The 18,441-nt window shown below is 39.7% G+C and overlaps 1 protein-coding gene across 4 annotated transcripts in view; it reads right to left on the bottom strand.

Moving 5' to 3' along the window:
* The window catches only part of LOC145360583 (adenosine kinase-like), a 261,050-nt gene that overhangs the window by 100,520 nt on the left and 142,089 nt on the right, over positions 1–18,441 (bottom strand). For 3 of the 4 annotated variants that reach the window (XM_080215917.1, XM_080215920.1, XM_080215919.1), the window contains exons 5-6: positions 12,754–12,959; positions 8,627–8,735 (exon numbers count right to left, since the gene is read on the bottom strand). In XM_080215917.1, coding sequence (XP_080072043.1) covers positions 8,627–8,735; positions 12,754–12,959 — 315 coding nt within the window. The remainder of the gene's footprint in view (positions 1–8,626; positions 8,736–12,753; positions 12,960–18,441) is intronic. The other variant, XM_080215918.1, reaches the window with a different exon arrangement.

Genomic DNA, 18,441 nt, shown 5'->3' with positions numbered 1-18,441 from the left:
CTCTTGATACCAAGATCGATTAGGGTTGTCCAGAACACAGCAGTGAGCATTAACAAGCTCCAGGCAGTAGAAAACATTAACACTGTGGTCTTCTAGCTGAAAGAAACTGAAACATTATTTTCAATGAACTCACTAACTGTATAATCAATTGTCACACTTAACACCAGCTGCTCTATTCTCAATGATCAAGTAGCTCTGCTGCAGTGAAGGAACACAAGAGCATACAATCAAAGAGACCAGCTTCAAAACTATAACCACTCGCACTTTGTATTTGCCAGATGTGTCAGAGTCTCTATCTTTAGATCATGCTAAGATATATTCATGACACTTGAGGTTATATATAATTCTCCCTGACTGCACTTTACATTATTGTGCCACAGGAGCTCCCACTGCCTGACATCATATGACAGTACCATGCAAAAACAGGATTTGAAGCAGATGTTACCAAGATACACAATAAGATAATTAGTGGATGATGCCTGGAAAGGACAGCATAGGATGCCAACCTTCCACACCATTTCCATGTCAAAATTAATTTAATAGAGAAGCAAATGATTGAAAAACAGCAATCTGGTGCGGTTTATTTTCTTCACAGGAATGCGGCTTTCTTCCCTCTAAATATTTGGCATTAATACCTCTTAACACCACTGACAAACACAACAGCTAGCTTCAGTAATGAACAAATGCCTACATTCCCAACAAGTTATCATTCAATTGCTCTGACAGTTTCGGGCTACTGAATATTGGCATAATAGCCATTGTCCAGCTTGACTGGGTTCCTCCAATGAGTCTCTGGAACATTATTTTAAGCAGAGCTGTGGCTAATTTAAAGCAAGAAGAGTGACGTAGCCAGATTTAAAATAAGATGGAGCAGGTAGTGAAAAACAGTTGATTTGAAATAAAAGTTCACTTATATAAATTGAATAGGCATGTGAAGAACTAGCAATTATGCTATTATATTGCATAAGCTTCATGGCTAACTGATTTAATTTCTCCACATCACTAGTGCAATCAAATCTTAAAGACATATTCAAGTTTTGATGTACTGGTAACTTTGATTATAATCCTTTCAACTACTTATCAACTGATGTATTTTTCTTCCAACTGACTAGAAATCTCAGTTTGTGGTTAAGAGAAAGATCAGCATTCTTTTCTTGTCACTTTTTTGATTCTCTGCAACACAAGCTACTTCCTAGTTACCAGTTTACTCTTGGATGTCTGACAAATTTCAACCAACCAATAAGAAATGCACAAGAATGGTCTATTGTTTTCTCCCTCTTCCTGTGTGAAAGCACCTGCCTCCACTCAGAACCTCATCAAGAGCAGAGTCAAGGGTGTAAGATATCTGTATGGGGAAATTGCTGCCATCCTGTACGAGAATTGTTGTATTTTAAACTCAACTAGTTTGAGAAGATGGAGTTCTAAATTATTATTGTTCTTATGACAAGCTAGATTCACAGGCCGGGAAAGTGTTTCAGCAGACAAGGAGGTCCTAAAACAGATCGTATGCGATTCTGAAAACCTAACCAAGTTAATAGCAGATGAAAATGCTTCATTGCCTCAGATGTGCACCTACATGCTTGAATTCGTCTAGCAACTCCTGACTTAGTTATAGGAGAAACCAAAATACCTGCTGCTTTCCAATAGGCAGTTCTTTTTCAAATAACACCAACCTAAGTGAGGAGCAGCAGTGATGGATCTGTTTGTGTGGAGGGCATTTTTCAAAAAAGCAGGAATTAACATAACAGGTTGCCCATTACCCTTCCATCCTGCCACAAATCTGTATGCAATTAATGGTCTGCCAAAGATGCACCTGGGGCATAGGGACCATTAAGAATGTTAATAGAACAGATATCTTCCTTTCTAAGCCTTTCAGTCAACAAAACAGTGAGCGATATTCCTTTACTATTCTTACTCCTTATATTCTGTGTACTTTTCCAAGGATTGCCACCTTGCCATAGTGGAAAGGCTCGAGTGTTCTGTTGATCCTGAGAGTGATGCCATCTTAAACTCCTGGCAGAATCACCCATGACGGTATGGTTGGAGGAGAGGAACCAGACAAAGTGCAATCCAAAACAAAGATTCAATGGCAGATCAAATAGAAGATACTTGTGTGATATCAATGGTGTAACGGAGGGTGAAGGTTATGGAGGAGGGAGGAAGACACCCAGTTATCGAGATTTCCTTGCTACTGAAACTGGACCTACATTCTATTAAGCCCTCTAGCAACCTGTCCCAGCGCAAGATCCCATCTCTCCTTCCATCAAGATCAATGAAAAAACCCTCCTAAACATGGAACATTTCCCCTACCCGGGGAGCCACCTGTCACCTGAGGTGATGCAGTGATCCAACATTGTATCCAATCCACCAGCACGGACTCTCAAGGTTGAGAGCCTTTGACGGCAGTTGGGCAGTTTTAAAATCACTCAAGTCACTTCATAAGTCAAAACATCTCACAAAGTAGGATGCACTCAACTATCTCAGTTACCTGAAACCTTTCACTGTTGTTAAACACACTTAGGGGTTTTATAGAGTTATTTTCAGGAAAGTATTTCATCTTTACAGGAAATATTTCTGCCCATACACAAACCTGTTTGTATCTGTAAACAAGCGAACCATTTTAGCCTTCACACACTGATCCATGCTGATCCTAGATCCTCACGTACATGACAGTCATCTTCCCAACTCTTCTTACAGCTCACAAACTTGGACTGCATACAGGCACCATCTCAAGGCCTTGGAGACGGATGCCTCACTACAGTTGGGAGGACAGACATACTAACATCAGTGTCCATGAAGGTGCCAAGAGCGTCAGCATCAGTGCCATGTTCATCCGAAACCACAACTTAGGATGCAACATTCCTGACTGCCAAAGCAAATCTTGGCCCAGGTCAAAGGAGGCGCCCGAACAACAGGGGAACATAGGAAGCTCTTTAAATACAATGTGAAAGCTCACCTCAAGAAATGCAACATAGATATCAATGCCAGGGAGACCCTTCTCAAAAGAAACTGCTTGGAGGAACCTTCTGTTTGAAAGGACACAATTCTTTGAGGATATCTGACAAGAGGTCCAGAAAAGAAGCCTGAGAAGAGAATGCCAGTGGCCTAGAGTCAAAGACCAATTCTATCTCCCAGAAATAACTGACAAGCGTGTGGTCGAAGATGTGCTGACCCTGGAATCGCATCAGCCATGCATGGACCCACAGAATCCATGACCAGTGACACAGAGTTTCTTAGGTGGACAATCATATTCATAAGCGCATGATTGCTGAAGAAGATCCTGTGTAAAGGCAAAAATGGTTCACTTGTTTACTGATACAAACAGGTTAGTGAATGGGCAGAAATATTTCCTGTAAAAATGAATTACTTTCCTGAATATAACTCTATAAAACCCCAAAGTGTGTTTAACAACAGTGAAAGGTTTCAGGTAACTGAGATGGTTGAGTGCAACCTACTTTGTGAGATGTTTGAGTTATGAAGTGACTTGAGTGGATTTTCAAACAGACCAAGCAGATACTTGAGAGCACAGCAACAGAAAACTGATCAATGTCAACTTGAAGAATGGCACATAGAAGGAATCAGGTAGGTAACAGTGTAATTCCTGGCAAAAGCATCTAAACATTTAGTATATGAAATTCATTCACTAAGAGATACAGATGGATATTGCAATTGTCTACAGCAGACAATTAAATTCATAGTGGCACAAACCGTTGACTTGATGAACAATATGGCTGTTTTTCACTGGAACATTAGGTCAGACAATCCACTTTTTAGAAATTCTACCTTATGTGCAATATATTGACAGATTTTCCAAAGGGATTTCTGAACAGTCAAATGTTACTGGCTGCGAGTTGTTCACGGATTATTTAGTAACCATAATGAAATCAGCAGGAGGGGAAGGCTGCTTCCTGGTAAACACATTTTAATCAGGCTACTTGTCTGAATAAAGTAATATTGGATACCCTACCTAAAGTAAACAGATTAAGCTTCAGGGAGCTTATGTTTATGCTCAAGGGAGATGTTAATAAAGTTCCTACAGGTTATCAAGTAACGAGGATAACATTCTCAAAAATAAAGGGACAATGGTCCTTTGCATGACAGTGCTTCACAAAGGGTCTCCTTTAGAAACCATAGGAAAAAACCATAGAAACCCTACAGTACAGAGAGAGGCCATTCGGCCCATCGAGTCTGCACCGACCACAATTCCATCCAGGTCCTACCCCCATATCCCTACATATTTCACCCACTAATCCCTCTAACCTACACATCTCAGGACACCAAGGGGCAACTTAAGCATGGCCAATCAACCTAACCCACATATCCTTGGACTGTGGGAGGAAACCGGAGCACCCGGAGGAAACCCACGCAGACACGAGGAGAACGTGCAAACTCCACACAGACAGTGACCCAAGCCAGGATCAAATCAGTGGCATGGGTAAAGACCATGTAGAATTTTTATCCATCATGTTATAAAAACATAGCATATGTGGCCTAGGTGATTTGGAACACGTGCTTCACAGAAAGCAACTCAATCAGTGAGTAAGACTTGTACAGAAAGGGAGGGCTGCCTTGATGGCAAGAAGTTGTTTCAGCTACAAGTGCGATGTAGAAATTGGTAGTCAGTATTTCAGAACTGACCTCACTAACAAGCATAGGTAGAGATCTACAAGTCTCAATTTCAAGATGCTGTACACCAAGGTGACAATGCCGGCAACAGTCACTGAATATGAAATTTCTTGAACAAGTCTCAATATTGAGAAAGCTGAACCAGTTGCAACTTTACTGTGCCTAACGAAAACTCAGACAAATCAACATGTCCATCAAACCTTTTTGTAAGATGTTTAAGATCCATTATAATCCTCTGATGGGATAGTACTTCCAAAGTCAATTGTTTTTATTGGTAACTCTCTATAGACATCAACCAAATTGGATTTTCTTTTTGGTTATACATCGACATTGAATCTTGGATTTCGGATTTGTAATTAACAGGCCTCAATTAAGATTCTCAAGGAAGCAACTGTACTTTGCAGTACATTAGTGGTAATCACATGTCAAAAGCAACATTGAAACACATAGGGACTAAATCTCAATGTACAGATACAGAGAATAAAGGATCAACAACCTGAGCTAAAATAGATGAAAGGCAGAAAATAAGAACTAGAAATATCATATACATGAAAACCTGTATTAGAAATCCAATAGAAAAATGGATTAAATAAAAAAATTGATGCAAATTAAATTTAAGCATTGCAGCAGTAAGGGCATAGAAATTTCATTCCAGATCACGTCCTGGTCATTATTCATCCCCTAATCGACAACACTGAAAACAAATTAATTGGTGTTTATCACATTATTCTTTGGGGAAGTTTGCTGTGTGCTACTTAGTGCCCCATTTCCTATGGTACAATGACAATATTTTAAAAGGTACATCCTTGCCTGAAGAGTGTTTTGGAATGTCCTGAAATGTGAAAGTTGCTTTTAAATGCAAGTCTTTCATTTTTTCTTTACTGTTTGACTGTTTGGTTATTTCTCCAATTTGCAAATTAGTGGTTTATTACCAAGGAAAGCAGATATACAATACAACTGAAGCAGCTATGAACATTTATACAACAATGTTACACTAAATTATGAATTCAAAGTGTCAAGATTGTGGTTCCATATGTAAAAATGTAGACAGATTCTTCAAATTGTGTAATCATGTCCTAATCTCAAACTGTGGCCTCAATGCATTAATCCTGCCCTGGTCTCTTTGCAGTTATTGAAATGGTTGACCATACCATCCTCCCCTGACATCTCTCACCTGATGACCAGCTGAACGGGATCACCTTCATTGGTTCCACCCTTAATCCACATAGAATAGCAGGTTCTTGAATACTGATTCTGTTCCCACCACCAACAAAGACCCATCCATGATCCTTTTCTCCTTTTCCTGTAGCCAGGTCATTCACAAATATGGACAGCTTTCAAATGTACATGGACGACACCTATTGCTACCCTCTGCATGCTGACATCGCTTGCCAGAATTTCCCTGTTATAGATTGGGAAGGTCAAAGGCATCGTCTTCCGATATATACGTGGTCTTTACCCGTGCCACTGATTTGATCCCAAGTAACTAACTTAGACAGAATCAGATTGATTCCAAGCTCCAACATCCTAACTCAATTCCAACTCAATATTCTCTCCATGACAAAGGGAGGCTTTCACTTCAACCCATTTGCCCAACCTTATTGATTTTTGGCCAGCCATTCAAACTTCAACTTTGCATCGTTGTGTTTAAACCATCCCTGATTGTCGCTCTAGACCTGTAACCTCCTCAGCAGCACCATGATTTGTATAAAATAGCCTGTTGATTTTTAATTCTGAAAGCAACTGCTACTGTTACACCTGATCACATTTTTAAATAGATATATGAAAACTTTCCATTGTCAAAAAGTACTGCTGGAGCTAGGCAAGAGTAGCCTCAGCTTGATATAACAACCCAGTAGCTATTTATGTATTTCTTTTCATAATGGCAGTTCAGCATTGTAAAGGATTTTTTTGCACAAATACTTAGGGGCATTTGAACATGAATTTAAGCTACAGAAATGCAAGCATTTACTTTTAGCTGCATGTCTAACGAACACGAGAACTTTTTATTAAAAAAAACAACATAAAACATCTTTGATTATTTCATTAGTCAGTGAGCTTCATATGATTAGCCTTCTGTGTGCCTAAATGTGAGAGCAGGCATGGCAAAACAGATTAATTTTTACATTACATTTCCTAAGTTTCCCAAGGTGCAAGATTACAAGGTTTTGTTCAGGTTTCAATTTTTGCACAAAATATAAGAAAAACTGATCAGCATGCTTGACAGGCTATTTGATTCTTGGAAAGCGTAATATGCCTTGGGTCTGAAGAAACTTCTTTATGTTGGTCAGTGGATTAAGACAGCATTTCCATAGGCAGGAACTTGTTATTAATTCTTGTAGATCTCCATGAAGATTAGCTACTTGTAATGTCCTGTAGGGATCAGTGTCAGCGGAGTTGCTTTGTTATCATAGAATCCCTACAGTGCAGAAGGAGGCCATTTGGCCCATTGAGTCTGCACTGACCACAATCCCATCCAAGCCTTATTCCCGTAACCCCACATTATTTACCCTGCTCATCTCCTGAACACTAGGGTCAATTTAGCGTGGCCAATCAACCAAACCCACATATCTCTGGACTGTGGGAAGAAGCCTGAGCACCTGGAGGAAACACATGCAGACATGGGGAGAATGTGCAAGACAATAACTGAGGCCAGGATTGAACCCAGGTCTCTGGCACTGTGAGGCAGCAGTGCTAACCACTGTGCTGCTTTCTTCAGTAATGGGCTGAAGGTAAGTGTAGGGGCAATGGTCCACAAATTTGAGGACAATATATAGATTTTTGCAAGTGTGAGGATTGTGGACACAAATATATTGCTACAAATGGATCTTGATGAGATGACCAATGGACATTGTGTGAATGGTATTTAACTTGGTTAAATATAGCGTCACACATGTGAGTAGAACCAACACCAAAAATACTTATAACATTCAGAGTTCAGCACTGAAGTCTGTTATGAAAGATAGATCCGTGTTACGGTATATAATTCTTTCAAGGTTCACGATGCTGTGGTGTTAGCTAAAGCAAATAGTGTAATAGGTTGCTTGGTCAGGACAATTTTATACACAAAATAAGACACACCAATTTGTCCTCTACAGGGCTTTGGGCAGCCAGGTCTTAGATTGTGTCCACTTCTGGGTCCTTCTCATAATGGGTGTAACAGATACATTGGAAAAGGATCAAAGAGGGGTCATAAGAATGATGCCCATTTTCAAACTTCCTTACCAAGACAAGAGATGTATTGGTGCATTGGTGACCTGTTCAAGCTATTTAAGTAATAGAAACAAGACAGTCTTCAGTGACAGATCATTTCAATTGAATAGGTTGGGGAGGTTCAGGGTCATGCCTGTGTGATACAAGGGTAGAACTGAGTTAGGTGTATATGAAAGTTATTTCTCCCCCATGGGCTAGTTAGTTAAGAAACTAAATTGCTAGCTCACATGGTGATTTGCTAGACATTTTCAAAAGAGGGCTGAAGCTGTTTCTGGATGCGACAGACATCACAGAACACAAATGCCAGGTGGAATCCCAGGTGTTATGAATCAGGGCAAATATTGTCTCAGGCATTGGCCTTGGTCATTAAGTTGGTCAAAAGACTAAATTTTTCCTCCTAAATTGAATTTACTTTTTAAAGTCTGTTTTGTTTTGTCTCTCCAGCTGATTAATTTGTTGCTGGTGTCAAGGTAGGGGTGTTGTTGTTGTTGTTCAATATGATGCTCAAGGAGGAACCATAACTGTTTGAGCAAGGCTGGGTGGGCCAATTGGTCTTTACCTGTCCATCATTTTGTATGTTCACACAAAACTGTCTAGATATATGGCTCTGTTCCTTATTTAGTTGTCGTCATCACTGACTGCAAATGTAACTCACTTGTATTTCCCAATGTTTGATTTTGATTTACAGCGAAATTCAGATACACAGAATAAGTCAGGTGAAGTGTTCCATTTTAAGTAACAAACCTTTGACAATGTCTGTAAAGCATATTTAGTAAAGTGTACTTACTGCAATATAATATACTTTGGCCTTTTCCACCAACTGCCAGTTTTCCTTCTGGTCCAGATGACTCTCCTTTTTGTAGCAATTTGCTGCTGCCAGGTTAGCGACAAGAGACCTAAAATAGCCAAATGAAGTTAGTTGGCTCATTATTTGTCACACTTTAGATAGAAAACAGTCTTTCAAAACACATTATCCTTTTTACAGAACATGCAATATTCAGTAACTTCAGCAGAATTTTTTTTAACTGATGTGTAACAATATAAAGTTGTTTACCGATTTACAGTGATTAGTTCTGCCAGAAGATGTTAAGTAACAGCTTTTACAGGATACTCAGTGGTGCACTGGTTGAAAGGGCAAGAGATTCCTCAGGATTCCCACTGAAAAGGATGGGGGAGGTGGAATGCACTATTAATAAGGCACTATAGAAAAACTCTCAGCAAACTCGAGAAATCTTCGAATTTGCACAAGGCCTGTCTGTGTCCAAGATAAAAGTTTTGTTATGTGTGTAAATGTACTGGTGAAAACTGGTTGGAATGTTTGGACTACTCTAATTTGGTCAACTTATAAGTTTGTATACTTTCAGTAAGTTGTGATTTACTGCCTCTTTCTCAACGTATTAACTCACCCTGTGAAATGGTACAAAGCTAGTGCTTTGTACAAGTACCCAGGCAATGAATGACAGCAAGTTATATTCACTATGGGGAGCAACAGTATTCCATTCCATTACTAACCAACTGGTTCCTATTTATGTGAACTTTCTACCATGGTCACAGACAGTGATTAGGACTAGAATATTGACTGATATTTTCCCTTCTGAATACCAGGATAACAAAGCTAATAGTGTGCATCTGCTGCTGCTCTGGCTGAGGTGAACTACCTCAACTCAGACTAGAGATGAAATATGGAATATTTATAATTAGTATTACTTAGTGCACATCCAATGCTATGCTTAGTCACAGCCATCAAAGAAGCTTCAAACAATTTTCTTTTCATTCTGCAAGTTACTTCAATAATTTCTCCAAATGTTCGTTTTTCTCAGAAACCCCATTCATCTCAGTGGAAGTATTATGGATTAATTAAAAATTTCTTGAAAAGCATTTTGTCAGACATGAAGAATATTGAAAACCTAATTTATACATAGAACTCAAGTTATATGTAATTTCACAAACATTTAGTAAAAAATTTCAATACTTAAGGAAAGATAACGTGCTGATTGTTTAAATACTTTTTGGTACAACCACACCAATTTACTAATATACCACACTTAATCAAGACAATGTGTACAGACCAGCAGCATTAGGTCAACATTTTAGGCTATGTTTACAGCCAAAACTATTTCTACCACTATGAGAGAGAAAAATTCCACTGCACAAGGTTAGCAGCGACACTGTAATCCTTCACTTTGTGTGCTCTTCATTTTCACTTTCACTGTACTCTCAACAGCAAGTAAAGCTGGGAGGATAGCAATTGGCAAATATCATCTTAGAGATAGCTAAAATAAGAATCACCTATTCTGCCAGCTGCATCCCTCCCTAGTTCCAAACAATAAATCATTACCACTCCAAGTTATTTTTAGACTCCTTGTTCCTAATGAGTAGGACACGTGGCTTTTCCAATCAAATTTTCTTTTAAACATTTGCATTCAAAATTTTTTCCTATGATTGAAAACCATGGATTATGCAAACGTTTCTTTTTGTACTGTGTACGTAAGCCAGCATTTAGATGAGTTCCATCATGAAACAAATGCCAGTTAACCCCCAAAATTATTGGGTAATTTTATGGGTACATTAGTGGATAGGTAGAGATGGAAAAAGACGGGTACAAGGAGAAAAGTGTACGCATAGGGTTAGTTGCTGACTTACTGTGACTAACGGCTCAAATCTAAAATGTGATAACAACTGTTATAATTAGCTTCCAGGTTCCCAGGCTTTGTGGAGCACATAGATCCAGTCTTGATTTTAACTCCTGCTGTCTGACAGAAGTCAGACATTTGAACAGAAGGCAATCACAACCTCACCAATCTCATTGCTACCTTGCCACACCCTAATGTTAACTTGCAGTGGCCCTTCAACACCCAACTCCAGTATGTTGAAGGTTTGATACGAATAGTGATCTTCACTCCAGCAGGCCTGGCCTGCGGCGGGGAGTTAGAATATGGACCAAGACATCCAGGCAGATGTTTTATACTTCAATCTAGAAAGCTCTGGGCTTTGCATTAAAGGGTTTCCCTTGCCCTGCCATGCACACACCAATCATCTCCAGAATTGTCCCTGTTCGACTGAGATTGGGGACTATTCCCATCCACTGATCAGGAAGTTAAAGGGGAGGTTTCTGGCTGGGTTAGTCTAGGACACTGGGAATTAGATAAATACTTGAATTAGGAAAAAGATACAGGGCCGTGAAGAGATAGAATGAGGGTAGAATAAGTTTTGGATTGCGCTATCAAAGGATCAGAAGAAACATGATGTGCGGTATTTTCCAGCCACACACGCCCCATGGGTAGAAAATCCCGCCCAAGGTCAATGGACTTTTCTGTGGTCCGTGTCTTGCCTGTTGAGATTCCCATGGCAGGCAGGACGGGGAAATTCTGGTCAATGGGTCAAACTGCCTCCAACTGCACAATAAACTTTGTGGTTCTTAGAGAATGAGCTAACAAATATCAACCAAAATAATCCAAGATCTTAGGAGATCAAGAATTTGATTCAATTATTAAAGTGACTGAATACAAAATCGCATCTTTAATTGCTTTATCAGTTGCTACTCCAACAAGGAATGAAACAGTTCTTGAACTGGTCCTCCATAATGAAACAGAGCAGATAGGTAACCTAAAAAACAAATGTGCATTTGTGAAACAGGGACCACAACATAATTTGGTTCAGAGCATGATTGATCAGAAAAAAAATCGGTTAAATCAACTGAAGAAAATTTTGGATAGAAAATAATAGACCAACAACGAGAAATACTTAAAATATAGTGAGCATACATCATATACATTCCAAAACCTCAGATGGAGAAATGCAATTCCCCTGTCAAAAAAAGAACAGGGATAAACTAGGAAATTATATCCTAATTAATCTTCTACTATAGTCTTGTAACAAAGATTGAGGTTACAATGAACGATTCAACGAAGTGGGCATGGATCTCTAAAATGCTGGCTATATTTGACTAATAATCATAGAATTCTTTGAAGCAACACAAGAGAGAATAAATCAAGGAAATAAGCAGAAAAACAATTTGAAATTTTGTGATACTGAGCCATTGAAGGAGAAATCAGGAAAAATTACCAAAAGCTTGATAATGAGTTAAGTTTTAGGAATATCTTAAAACAGAGAAACAGAGAGGTTTAGACAGGGAATTCCAAAACTGAGGACCAAGGTAGCTGAAATCACAGCCACATCAGAGGCTTACAGCAAAGACAATGTGGTACAATGAACTAAAGAGAATTTGGCCATATGTATAGATCGTTGGCGGGCAGAATGCAAAGGGAAATTTCTTGGACTGGAAATGTGTTACGTCTGTTGTTTTGTGGTGTATTGGGGCTGTTGTTATTTCTACATACTTAATGAAATAAGATAAGATTAATGGAATATCAAAATTTGATGATCATACCAAATTAGGGGAAAAGTAAATTGTGATGGGAAGAATGAAATATCGCATGGAAAGAAAGTTTAATGTACAAAAAAATTGTGTGTTTTGGAAGGAAAAACAAGGATGCACCTTAAATGCTAAGATCTGAAATGTACTCAAGGAGAAGGGTCTTAATGCGTGGACATGACAAACTAAAAGTTGCACATATAGTTGAGGCCATTAAAAAGGGTACTGGAATCCATAGTAATGAGTCTGAAGCATGCTACAGCAAAATCCCACCTTAAGTACCTATTTTAGGAAGGATAGAAAAACAACATAGATTATCAGGGATGTTATCAGAAAGTGAGAGATCTGAAGAAAGACTTCAGGATGTTGGCTCTTTTGCACTGGAGTACAAAGGGCTGAGGTATGACTTGATAAATCAAGATTTTTGTAAAATCCATCAATAATGTGGTGTAGAGGAGGCCACTGGGCCAATTTAGTTGGAGAGCTGTACTACAGTCTAGCTTGCATTTGCTTTATTTAATAAAAACCAGTATCCTAACCTTAAACTAAGTTTCTTGAAAGGAGTCGCTGACCTGTTGTCACCGGTGATGCAGGCAGCACAAGTGCCCGTTGGCTGTTCATTTTGTTCATAGTAATGGGCATCGACATGGGCTTCTTCGGCTTTCTTCTTCAAAATTTCACCAAATTTATCCTTTCCAATGCACCCAAAGAAAGTTGCTACCTTACGAGGTTGCTGAATCATCCACTGTAATTAAAAAAAGGGAACATTGTCTAAATTGTAATTGGAAATTTAAAATAAAAAAGCTAATTCGAGACATTCTGTAACCACGCTATCATTCCCAAAGCTCTTTTGTTGTCCCGCTCAGTTGCTTCCTCCACTCTTATCCTACTGTAGTCAAAGTATTAACAATTTCTCTTCCCAGTCCTGCACCACTGCCTTCAGAGTCCTCTAAGATTCTATCTTTTGCCCACCCCTCACCTGCATGCTATCTTTTCATCCAAAGATATGAGGTCAGCTTTCACACGAATGTTGTGGACTCTCAGCTCTGTTGTATCTGCCATCTGCTCCATTGTTGCTGTTTGACTACTTGACTGAGATTCTGACTTGCTGTAGCCCAATTTCCTTCAGTTCAAAGGTGGGAAGAGAAGGTCATCATTTTCAAATCTACCACACATTCTATACCATTGCCGCCCCTTTCAATCACAGTCATCTCAATTCAAACAAGGCTGCTTAAAACCTCTAAGTCCTATTCAATACTAGGGTGAGTTTCCAATTATTAAAGAATCCTGGAACTTGGCCGTGGGTTTGGCGAATAATCACCAAGGACCTGCCACGGAATTGCATAATTTGTTACATTCTCAGCTTGTGTTGCTGAAACCTTCGTCTCTTCTTCTGTCACTTACTATTCTAATGCTGTCCTGGCCAGCTTACTATTTCAGTCCCTCCATAAACTTTACCTTATAGAAAATTCCGCTGCCCATATCCAATCACACCACACTGGTGCCTGGTCCCAAAACATCTCAGTTTTAATACACTCATACTCTTCTTTAAATACTGTCATGACATGCCACCTCACCATCTCCACAACATTCCTCAAATCCCCCCACCTCCACTTTTTTTTTCTAGACTTTAGCCACTTGTGAATCAATTGGCGCTGTTTCTTCAGCTGTCTTGTTACATGCTCTGGAATTCCTTTGCCTTTCACCTTCCCATCCTCCTTTATAATACTTCTTGAATCTTAACTCTTCAACTTTGCTTTTGACCGCCTTTCCCAAAAACCCTCCTTATTGGCTTGACATTCATTTTTGCCTTATGCTTCTGTGAAGTTCTTTGTGATCTTCTTTGTTAAAGGTCACATTAAAATGCACGTAGCAGTTGATTACAACAAAAAGTACTGGCTGTCAAAAGAGGTGCTGGGGCCTCAGCTTTTTACCATTTATATAGATGATCTGGAGGAGGGAACCGAGTGTAGGGTGTCGAAATTTGCTGATGACACCAAGATTGGGGGAACGGCAAATTGTGCGGAGGGTGTGGAGAGTCTGCAGAAGGATCTAGATAGGCTGGGCGAATGGGCCAGGAACTGGCAAATGGAATTTAATGTTGGCAAGTGTGAGGTGGTCCACTTTGGTAGGAAGAATGGTAGGAAGGACTATTACTTACGTGGCGAAAAACTGCAGCAGGCGACGGTGCAGAGGGACCTCGGGGTCCTTGTGCATGAGTCGCAAAAACCCAGCTTGCAGGTGCAGCAGGTGGTCAGGAAGGCGAATGGGATGCTGGCCTTCATAGCGAGGGGGATTGAATATAAAAGTAGGGAGGTCTTGCTGCAGCTGTATAGGGCATTGGTGAGGCCGCAGCTGGAGTACTGTGTGCAGTTTTGGGCGCCGCACCTGCGCAAAGATATTTTGGCCTTGGAGGGAGTGCAGAGGAGGTTTACTAGGCTGATACCGGAGTTGAGGGGGTTGAGCTATGAGGAGAGGCTGAATAAACTAGGCTTGTACTCGTTGGAGTTTAGAAGAATGAGGGGAGATCTCATTGAGACATATAAGATGATGAATGGGATGGATAGGATAGAGGTGGAGAGACTCTTCCCGCTCAAAAAAGACAGTAGGACTAGGGGGCACAGCCTCAAGATAAAGGGGGGGCGGTTTAGAACGGAGTTGAGGAGGAACTTCTTCACTCAAAGGGTGGTGAATCTCTGGAATTCTCTGCTCGTTGAAGTGGTGGAGGCTGCCTCGCTAAATATTTTTAAGACGCGGGTTGATGGGTTTTTGATAAGAGAGGGGATTAAGGGTTATGGGGAGAGGGCGGGAAAGTGGAACTGAGCCACGACAGATCAGCCATGATCTTATTGAATGGCGGGGCAGGCTCGAAGGGCTAGATGGCCTACTCCTGCTCCTATTTCTTATGTTCTTATTAACTCCCCTTTTTATAAGACCTGATCAATGCTAAAACTAACCAAATACAATAACAAGCCAATATATTCTCAAGTATCTTGGTAACTTTTACATTCCTCCAAAATCCTACCTTTCTTACCAAAGACTATTAAATCATAAAACAGCATGAAATCATTTTATATCTTGAACCATGAACAACCCAACTATTTTCCATGCCCCACTTGGAGTTCAGGATCTTTGTGCTTATTTGAGATGAGAATAGCCAATTATTAAAATCTTCCAGATAAACTAAAGTTGGATATTCAAACAGAGCCAGTGGTCTGAATTCATTTTGACAGTCTTTCCAAAGATACTTAAGTGCCTTGCAAAGCAAATACAGAGGTAGAAAACTCGCTGACAACTCTGTAACTGTGACTCATCCCAAGGGGCAAAGTTCACTGCTGGTGTCCTTGCAATAAATGGTTGCACACTGACTCAAGAGTGTGCAGATTGCTGGCCTTCAGTCTTTGCCAAGCAGGTATTCCCAGACTTGCAGATACAGTTCATGGCTCTGACAGATCCTGACAGTACAATTTTGTAATAATTGATCACCCTAACATCTTTTATTCTGTACCATATCAGTCACAAATCAGTCTCTCTTTAGGAACAAATCCCATCATTAATTTTAACTTGATTTGCCATCCAACATGGAGCACTGTAGTTTGTTGTTGGATAGCTTGCAGTGAAAGTTGGTACCGTGAGCGCCATCTTTCATAGGCCCTTTCCATAATGACTTTTTTGATCTTCCATACTCTTGTAAGTGCTTCAATTATTTTTGTTTCTACGTAAGTATTCACTTTATGTTCTAATGCCAAAAATACAAATGATCGCAAAAGCAATGAAAGACAACGAAAAATAATCAGTCATAAAAATCTTTATTCCTCTGCAAACTCCTTTTTGTTTTCAATGCTTCACCCAGAGGCTTCTGAGCATATCATATAAAGATAAAGCTTTTACACTACAAATCTTCCCAGCCCTTGTACACGCATTCCACACCAGCAGGACTGTGACAATATTGTTGAATATTGTTGAAAAGGAAACATTTGTTTGCAAGCAACTTGCCAAATATTCAGAGTTATGAAATCATTTGGCTCTACTTAATACTTTCATGTTCTGATGCCAAAGAATAAAGAACAAAAAAAAGTTCTTAAAAACACTACAGGAAAAAAGAGATTTAAAAAAAACTACAGGCTAAAATGCCTCTATCCCTTTAAGAATCATTTTGTTTATGGGGCATTTTGCCCATTTGACAGATGGAAAATTGCATCTGGGTCCATTAACATCCATTATTATAGTAAAATGAAGCTTTTCTATTTGGAGATTTCCCAGCTGCTGCAGACACATTGTAGAGGTAATAAACTGTAAATATGACAGGACAGAAGGAAGTCATAAAAGTGGGTTCTCAAATTTAACACTACTTTTTTTGAAAACCTGACATTTGAGTGTATTCTAGTTGCTAAAGAAGAGTCTAGGGTCCAGGAATTCAGCCATGATGCTGAACGTTAACAGCCCACATGCAGATGGGAGTTCTGAACAGCTCAACACAACGCAGGTGGTGCTATGATAAGAGCCTACAAAGGTTAGTGCTTCAATTACCAGTTAAGAGATTGGATTGGATTGTCGGATTCTGGAGGAAGAAAAGAAGGGCCTCAGAGACCATAATTGGGGTTTGGTAGAGGATTGTACACAAAGATCACAGACTTCTGGGGTAATTGGAGAAGTGGGGTAAAGCGTGAAGGAGCTAGGAGGTTGAGTGCAGCAGCGACCGTGCTAAATACTGGTGTTGTCCACTCAAGGCAAATCAAATTTGCAGTCGGGGCCAGAAGCAAGCATTAGAATCCTTATTTGCACTTTAAAATTGACTGACAGCTGCTTCAGATGTGAGCACAGAAACATTCCTGGTTTGTCCATTACCAAGATGGCACCCAGCACAACTTGTGACAGAAGCATGCTTGCACACTGGACAGCATTTTGGATCTTAAACAACACATACAGTGCCCAAACAACTCATCCCAATTTTGCATCCAAGGACTAACATTTTTACTTATAGTGGGAAGGACAAGATACAGTGGTAATTTCTCTTTTACATTATAAATTGAAATAAGGCTTCAATTAAACAATTATAAAAGTCTTGAACATTTCAATTTTAAAAAAATTGAAGAATTTGGTGGAATACAGTGATGTTCCACTTATCTTTTACTTCAGGATGCCCAGAACGCTAACAGATGAAAACCTCAAACAATCACAAATTAGTCTGAAAGATATTCTCTAAAGCAACAGATTCAATAACATCAGGCACAATTGGTCACTTTGTGTAATATGAAATGCAAGCATTTTTGTATAAATGAGCTTCTTTTCCCAATTCTGGTGCTTCCTGCCCTCATTACCTATTCTCTAATAGGTTTCTTTACTTCACTGCCCTTCCGAAGGCCTTGATTTTGAAGGAGTTATTTGTCAGATAAACATATGAGGCAATTTATATACCGGATTCCATAAATGACAATTTTATTTGTTTTGGTGGTGATTGTTAAGGGGGAAATGATGGCCAAGGCTAGAGTTCTCAACACTTCTTGAACGAATAAGTTCTTTTAAATTCACTTTTAAGTCCAAGAACAGGTCAGATCCTGGTTTAATGTGATGGCTGAGATGGCCCTCAGTATTGCACTGAAGTGTCAGCCTAAAGTTTGTGCTCAAGTCTTAAAATAAAGTTTGAAGCCAGAACCTACTAACTAAACCAAGTTGATCCTGATTTTGAAAATTAGGAATCAATATTTTTTGCCAATTTCTTCACAGGACAATGGGTTACTAAGACAAAGGGAACGCAAAATACTAATTAGGCCAACCATATTGTTGGAAAAAACGACATGTCTGCAACAAAGCCATGTCCATCTGATGGCCTGTCAAGAACTAGGAGGTGGCTCTCTGTAAAAAGTGAGTTGGCATTTCTTAACCATAAACATGACCGAAATTTGACAACAAAAACTTGATTTTTAATTTATCCTTTCACAAGATGTAGGTGGAGCTGGCTGGGTCAGCATGTATTTCCCATCTCCTAATTGCCTTTGAGAATGTGGTGGTAGTCACTGTCTTGCTGAATTCCATTTGCTGTAGGTATACCAGAAGAACTGTCAGGAAGGGAGTTCCAGGATTTTGACCCAGTGATAGTAAACGAAGGGTGATACAGTTCCAAGTCAGGATGGGCCGCCATGTGTGGCTTGGAGGAGAACTTCCAGGTGGGGGCGTTCCCATGCATGTGCTGCCCTTGTCCTTCTATGTGGTAGAGGTCAAGGGTT

This window comes from Carcharhinus amblyrhynchos, chromosome 31 (assembly GCF_965287045.1).
Source record: "Carcharhinus amblyrhynchos chromosome 31, sCarAmb.v2.hapA, whole genome shotgun sequence".
Lineage (NCBI taxonomy): Eukaryota > Metazoa > Chordata > Chondrichthyes > Carcharhiniformes > Carcharhinidae > Carcharhinus > Carcharhinus amblyrhynchos.
Note: the sequence above shows the minus strand (reverse complement) of the source record. Positions and strands in the feature narration are given on the sequence as shown.